This window comes from Mizuhopecten yessoensis, unplaced genomic scaffold (assembly GCF_002113885.1).
Source record: "Mizuhopecten yessoensis strain PY_sf001 unplaced genomic scaffold, ASM211388v2 scaffold1407, whole genome shotgun sequence".
In the NCBI taxonomy this organism is placed as follows: domain Eukaryota; kingdom Metazoa; phylum Mollusca; class Bivalvia; order Pectinida; family Pectinidae; genus Mizuhopecten; species Mizuhopecten yessoensis.
Window position 1 is genome coordinate 254,051 of NW_018404031.1, and position 8,288 is coordinate 262,338.

The 8,288-nt window shown below is 34.2% G+C and overlaps 1 protein-coding gene across 1 annotated transcript; it reads left to right on the plus strand.

The window, feature by feature from the left end:
- Positions 1 to 1,195: 1,195 nt before the first annotated feature.
- Positions 1,196 to 8,288, plus strand: LOC110461845. The gene is made up of 3 exons (XM_021515555.1): positions 1,196 to 1,319; positions 2,619 to 5,380; positions 6,881 to 8,288. Exons 1-2 carry the CDS (start codon positions 1,271 to 1,273, stop codon positions 4,916 to 4,918), a joined length of 2,349 nt encoding a protein of 782 aa, XP_021371230.1. The 5' UTR covers positions 1,196 to 1,270; the 3' UTR covers positions 4,919 to 5,380; positions 6,881 to 8,288.

The following is an 8,288-nucleotide window of genomic DNA, read 5'->3' on the forward strand; positions in this document are numbered from 1 at the left end:
TTTAGCTAACGTTGTAATTTGAAGTACTGTTTGAGGAAGTGCTTTGTGTGTTGGATAATCACGATCATAATGATTAGATGTAGTTTTGCATCAAAAAATTACTAATACAACAAATTTCATGTGATATACAGTATGCCCACTTCAATTGACATGGATTATGATATATAAATCTATCATACAAAAGAATAACAATTCGTTACGGTTGTATATCCCATTTTAAAACAAGAAAATTGTCCTATCATGTAGTTGTTTAATACATAAATACAGTGACGTCTCATTAGTAACGGAAAACTGATTACATTTTACGTGTGTAAATGTTATTAATTAAGTTATATTAAATAATATGACCAGTTTCGAGCAGATTGAAAAAAAACACGAGTATCATGACTTCGATACAAAAAGAAAATTGCATGAACGTTAAAAACTATAAAAATAAAATAAAAATGAAGCAGTTCACAGGCAAACATATGAACATATATAGCAATAAATGAGGTATATTAAGATGTTATAAAAGGTAATTGAGACACGTTCTTACAAATAAAATGTATCGGTTGATCGCCTCATTTTTATGAGGGTGTCATTTTAATTGGTTTGATGTTAAACAATTGTACAACTGTAGTGCCATTAATGCTTATGTACATGTATGACCAGAAAGCATACCATATTATATCTTTTCATAATGTATTATAACTGTATTTACACTTCTAAAATCTTATTTGTATGAGTTCATTTATAATTTAGCAAATTGTTGAAATAAGGAATTAAACACTCATTGAAATTTTTTATTTCTTGTTGAGGTTTTTGTTTTTTTGGTTTTTTTAAAAAAATATTATCAAAATGCTTTCGATATCAGATTAAAAAAAAATACCGGCCTTTCAATGATGAATCAATGGTGTCAAATGTTGGTTAGTTTAAAACTGTCGTTCTTTCAGAATTAAATACCATTAAACACATTTCTTTGTGGGTACAAAAGATAAAGCTTGTGAAGATAATTTTTGATTATTCATGTTTGCATTTTGAATGAAATGAAGGTATCTTATTAGTCTGACAAAGGTCAGGAAAATCTGTTCGGATTTCACCTTGATTTACCTATATGAAATACCTGTGCTGGTGACAAGGTGACTCATCAACCTGCTTCATTAAGGTGCGTCGATTCATCAGCCGCACGATTGATAGCTTCAATAAAAACACTGCTCCCACCAGACCATTAACATTTCAATTTGATGTGTTCACACAGAAGCACGTATCACGGATCTGTAGAATACTCAGCATGGCAGCTGTGGTACTTTATCTCGTGTCTCTGCTTCTGTTCCAGCAAGGTGAGTCGTAATAAACCCTTTAATTCATTGATATAGGATATATACAATAGTAATTCAATCGCAGAAGATGACTTAATCTAAATCATTGTTTTATTTTAAATTTGTTTGGTATACAAAATGATAAAAATAAATTCATCATTGACTGTAAATTCTTTCACTGACAGCCTATTGATTCCTTATTTTGTTCTTACAATCGCTATTTGATTCAAATATGATATTGATTAATTGATTAATATATCACTTATAGATACTTTGTCTATTGGTATAGTCTTTAGTTAAAACAACTTGACTAATCCATTGTCAATGTCTTAAGGATTTACTACTCTGAGACTTAAGCACGTTCAAATTGTATTTTTTATCTAGTGTAACGGTTTTTTAAAATTTAACAAAGTATGATTCATTTAAAAAGCAAACATGAATCGAGAAATGTGTTAAAAAAAATAGATACCTGATATTTACATAACCTGTTATACAAGTTATAAAAATATGACCGATTTGATTGCCATGCGAATATCCCCACCAAAAATGAATATTTTTGCACTCTTTACAATGCTAAAAAGTAAACCCTTTTGACATTAAATTTATCACTGAAAGTGTCATTGTATCGCCATTTTTTAATGTAGCAAGTTAATGTTTGCTATGAAAGTTTAAAGTTCAATAATACATTATATGCAACAATGTGGAAAATTATTGATATTTCATTACCTATTTTGTTCAATTGAAGCTCTTTTGAGTTTTGCTCCGGCAAAAGATGAAAAATAACACAAAAAACTAAATGACTAAAAGAAACAAAATAAAACGGATCCCCTATTATGTTGGAGGATTTAGGAAGAGATACACAATTTCTTTTGACATATTCAATATTACGAAAGTTTAAAAGCAGAACCTTTTATAAAAATATTTGAATCTGACAAAAAAGTATTTTTCATTTAAAAAAAGGGGTAGTGTAAATATTAATAGCTTTTCCGAGATGAAAGTATGAGTTAAACAAAATATGCATTCATTCTTTGGAAGTAAATACTATTTTTTCAATCGTGCATACATTCATAGATTTCTGCTAACCCATTTGAAAGATATGTACTGCATACGATGGGAAAATCATTCTTTTTTATGAGAAGAGGGAGGATACATAAAGATACTTTGGTGGTGATATCAAAATATTATTATTATTTTGTGTTGAATGTGAAACAAATTACATTTTTAATCAAATAACACAAATAATTAGTAATGGTGAGTACTGTGTTTCACCACATTGATTTATGTTACTGTATAGATGATATAAATGTATTTCTGTTGTAGCTGTCTTATGTAATAGCATGGTACCACAGCATGACACCCGAAAATCTGGATGGAATCATGCCAATAGCATATCGAAAACGAGAGTATTGTCAGATTCCATGTTGTTTAAATCTACCAAAGAAAGCAAGAAGACATCAACGGTTCCAGTCTTTGCTGCTAATGATCTATGGAGTCTTCTGCTTGGTATGAAGGATAACTCACCTTCTGAAACAGAATCAAAATCAAAATCAAATCCAAGCGGCTTACATAGACTGCAAATTTTGACGAAATCCTCCTCATTTTTGCCCGGTTTAAGTTTTCTTAAAATTGAAAAGGAACCAGCAAAAAATTATAAAACAGTGAGAACTGAATTACAACCTAGTACATTTTCCAAGAAATCGTCGAAGCAAACAGCTATAAGGAAGCTTTCTCATGAAAGAGGAGAAATCGCTAAAACGAGCCCAACAGAAACAATGGGAACAAAAACGATTCGTATTAATGAGAATGAAATTGAGCAAGTGTTCAACAGTTTACAGGATCAAACAATTGCCCCTACCACTCTTCCTCCTTTGGAAAGGACGACAGGATATAACGCGCTCTTGCCAACAACTGTAGGTAGTTTACTGGGGTTGAATCTTCGATTGATGAACAGTATCAGTAAACAAACCGAAGCAGTGAAGGCAGAACCCAAATATGAAACGATAGATAAGATTAAAGCACAAGAGCCGGATATGCACGTAACAGATCAAGCGAACTATCATCCTAGTGAACCGGTGGAAATGAGGTCATTACCCGACGTTTCTGAACAACAAATTCAAAAACCTAACTTAGTTGTTAATATCAAACCAACATCGCAAATGAAACGTCATATAGATTCACAACATAAAGTTCAGACGAAATCCAATTCATTTCATCCGCACACAATTTCAAATAGTAGCACAGATTTTATAAAAGGAGATGTGAAAGCTTCTAAACAACCTGTTAAAGTTCATGACTTGCAAATGAATCATCCTGGCTCCTCAAATAATGGCGAGTTCATCATCAGACAGAGGACAGTTGACTTTATGGACCCGTATACCCTCGAACAACAATGGTTAAAGAAAGCTAACATGGAGTTGAAATCTAAATCAAAAGAATCATCCCTTCGTCTGAACAGTATTGAGCCTAGGACCACGCTTGATTTATTTGATATTCAGTCTGCTTACAAACACATGGATTTAAAAATAAGCACGAGTACCAGTATTCCGCTACCAATGAGTGTTAACGTCAAATCTAAAGAAGGGCAGGGCGGTCAAGGTCACGGTTGGCAAGGTTACGATGGACATGGTCATATTGGATCGCGTGTTACTTTAGAATCTCATCACAATAATAATCAACATGACCAACATCAAATATCTTTACATCCAGAAAGGAAATTTGTAGAGCGCAAGAATTTTAATATCAAACAAATACCACAATCATCAAACAATTATGTAGAACCTTTCGCGAATAAACTTGATGTTCATGCAAATCTTAAAAAGCATCCTCTGAGTGGACAGCACGCAGGAAATCGCGGACTGCCTTATAATATTATTAAAAGTGCACATAAATTTTCGCAGAGCTTGATTTCAGATAAAAATCAAGCTGGCTCTATCCTTCACTCTCGGATGCATACGTCGCCCACTGTAAGGCCACCAAAAGACTTGAGACCATATCATCAGCTATCGCCAGGTGGCATCAACTGGGACTTTTCTGAGACTCGTAGTACAGGTAAAGAACAACACAACGGTCGGCAAAGTAGACAACAGATCGATGGATCGACCACTGAAAGACCAACAACAGACTGGATGTCACCGAAACAACAGTTACCAGGGGGCAATACGTTGGAGCATTATGATAACCGTCAAACAGGTCACAGGACACAGGTCACAGGAAATCGCGGACTTCCTTATAATCTTATTAAAAGTGCACATGAATTTTCGCAGAGCTTGATTTCAGATAAAAATCAAGCTGGCTCTATCCTTCACTCTCGGATGCATACGTCGACCACTGTAAGGCCACCAAAAGATTTGAGACCATATCATCAGCTATCGCAGGTGGCATCAACTGGGACTTTTCTGAGACTCGTAGTACAGGTAAAGAACAACACAACGGTCGGCAAAGTAGACAACAGATCGATGGATCGACCACTGAAAGACCAACAACAGACTGGATGTCACCGAAACAACAGTTACCAGGGGGCAATACGTTGGAGCATTATCATAACCGTCAAACAGGTCACCAACAACAACACAATGGCCAGCACGGTGGTAAACACATGCAAGAAATGCAATGGAATGTAAAACAAATCAGTCAAAACCCACAAAACGATCAACAAAATGGAGACTATCCACATTTAGGACAACAAGATAATCCATATTCACCTTACGACTACACTCAGCAATTAGGTGAATTCACGACACAAAATAACAACAATGGTGGTGAGCAATATGGATACCAGAAACAACAATACCCGCAGAGTAACTTCAACGAGCAGTGGAATGAAGGTGAGAACCCGAACACGGCGTGGAATCAGAATCCGTCCTACGATGCAAATGCCGGTCAGTACTGGTCAGATGGTACGTACAATAATAATGGCGGGTGGGTCCAGCCTGATGTCAATTACCAGACGAATTTCGAACACACCACACAACCGACCTACGAGGGAGGTTTGTATAACACGCAAACATACCAAAAACAGCAGCCTCAGACCAATTTCCAAATGCCAGCAGGCTGGAACATTTACAGCAACGTGGAAACTCAAGGTAAAAACATGAAAATAACTTTTCTAACAAATATGTTTTACGAAACTTGGAACAGTTTTCCATCCAATGATACTTCCATATTCATGATCATGTTGTTATTTATTCAAAATAGTGGAGTTGAGCAGCAATAGTAAGCCTCTCCTTCAATAACACAACTATAGAATAAGTAAGGATTAATAGGCCAGTACATTGCTATCTTTGCTCAGGGCCCCCGTTCTTAGAGGCCAACTGTACAAAAAATACAACCAGGGCAAAGATAACGTGATTTGCTATTCCTTTCCGACATAATATGAGTTTTGGGAAAGAGGGTTTATTCAATATATGTCTTCGGAATTAGGTGGGTTTTCTCTTTCCTGTTGCATGCACATAGAAATACCAATTGTTCTTGTCAAAGTTATAGAGTGAAGTCAATGATCTCCTGTCAAATATCAAATAAATCTGACTCGTATAAGCGTATAATTAATTTAGTAATCGAATCTTTGTTCAAATATTCATGGTCATCCATGGAGTTCATGTTTCAATTATCAAACGATAATGCTCTCGGAATCAAATGTTCTGCCTCTTGGCCCAACATCAGGAACTGTGCAAATGCTTCTGGTCAGTTCTGACGTCTAGCTGGATATGGTCATTTGTGACGTCATCAACCTTCTAATGACATCGCTCATATTGAACGTCCTTAAATGCCCTTAGCTTACAACAGGACGTTAAGCGATATAAAACTTAACCAATGCTCATAGTGAGATGTACCGCAATAATGCTTAGTAAGAGAAGAGAATAGCAACAATGCTTGGTAAGACAAGTATGAACATTAAGCATCATTAGTGCAGTAAAATATCATTTTTATCAAAGTCAAGTAAATCACTATAAACAACTTGACTTATAATACGGTGTAAGAACGAACAAAAAAATCTCAACATCCCCATTGAAGTATATAACCCGAGGGTAGGTATAACCACTCACTGTTTAACCATTGTGTAATGAGGATGACAAGCTAGCTTTTGATTTTATTCTCAATGATGGATTATCCAATGAATTACTTTTTTTGTATAGCTTAAAGTACAAATTGAAGATTAACAACTATCGATCAACAAAACTTGATGTGGTAGAAAACATATTGAATACTGAGTCGATGGCCTTATAACGCCAAACTTAAGTTATACGTTAAAATCCTCTAACGTTACAATGCTGCAAATTTCGGTCAGACATCAAAATTCACATTAATTTCTTTTCATCAAATGGTAAAACAACAATATTTAAAAACGTAATAAGTGCTCTCCCAAAGACCTTATACTGTATTATATTATTACAAATATTTTTTCTAAGTATCCACTGTTGTCCATTTGTATCATACTCAGTTCCAATCCTTGCCATTATGAGCGGCTGCATTGTTATAGTTCTATTTAAAGTGACAATTTATTTTGATATTAAAACTTTTCAATGATTTTATAAAATAACGTAAAAAATGTAATTAATAATCTTATTATTTTGTTCCTTGTACAGATCAAGCAGAGCCACACGATCCATATTCATTGTCAGACTACGATGAGGATTCTGATGAAAGCAGATGATTTTAAATACCTGTGTCAGGATCTCTGAAAATAACAGGGTGGTTAAGCAGTCCCATAATGCCATCGCACCGGAAGTCTATTCTGCGCGGGTGCGTTGTTGTCAAACGTCGTTCCTCTCGTCGAGTAAGTAAACTAGAGCTTGGGCTCGACGAGAGAGTGACTCAAAGTTCACTCTGATTTCTTTCGTATTAACAAGGAACAGAAATTACAAGGAAAGAAGAAGGTTTGAAACAGCATGCATCAAAAAGCATAAAACACAGTGTAAACCAATTGCACTGACACGTGCTATTTTATTTCGTTCAATCATATGACAGGGGCATGTGCTTATTTTGCAACTGTCTATACCACAACACGTTTGTTGAAATAAAACAACGAAATTGCGCTATTCCTTCCCAGTACCAAGCTTAGTTCTTATTGAATAATGAACATCATTTTCGACGCCGAAAAGGGCGATACCTGCCAATAATGATAATTAACCGAGCTTAAGAAACAATGTCTTATTTCTTTCAAACATTGAATATCCATCCATCAAATTATGTTTGTCTCATCAAATCTTGCAATTAGCTAAAAATCTGATAATGATTTGATTTATTATTTTAATTTATGCAAAACATTTATTATGTATTGTTTTCCATTCAACAATAAAACGAAACAACATGAAATATTCATGTGCGGTTTATTTTAAATATCATAAGAATATAATGCCTCACCCAGAGAAAGAAAACCAGCTATCGATCATAACAATTGACTGAAATATGAATATTTAAACTGATATCATTAGATTGTGTCAATTACAATATAAAATGATCTTATGATATAGCGTTATATTATACAACGTTCCATGTGTTTTACTTTGACTAGTAATCATGATTGTTGTTTTAATTTATGCTATCGAGGACAATTGCGTTTTGACATTTGGATGTGTTGTTGTTGTATAGTTATTTGTGTATAAACATAATGAGGTACTTGTGGTGAGAAGTAAAAACGTACTTGTGTAGAAAAAATATATATTTCATATGTAATATAATTTATATAGCGAAATATACAGATCTTCTTATGTAGATGTATTTGTGCGTTTGTTGCCTGTTAACATTGATATTTCTTTAAAAATGAGGATATAAGAATGTTGTGCAGAGAAATATCAAGATCGTTGTGTAAAGATGCCAGTGTATTTGTGTATAGAGCTTTGTAAGGGTAGACAAAAATAGTTTGTGCGAGCGTGTATGTATGTGAGGGTATATATACGAGCGATATTTCATTACACATATCATTAAAATTCATTAAGTAAATAAACTGTAATGCTTACACTTTGTTAAAAAATAAAATTTATAAAAATTAAA

What these genes read in the sequence shown, in the direction of transcription:
- LOC110461845 (XM_021515555.1), top strand. Translation starts at nt 1,271, where the DNA reads ATGGCAGCTGTGGTACTTTATCTCGTGTCTCTGCTTCTGTTCCAGCAA. An exon ending in TCTGCTTCTGTTCCAGCAAG is followed by an intron (nt 1,320 to 2,618) that starts GTGAGTCGTAAT and finishes TTTCTGTTGTAG; the next exon opens with CTGTCTTATGTAATAGCATG.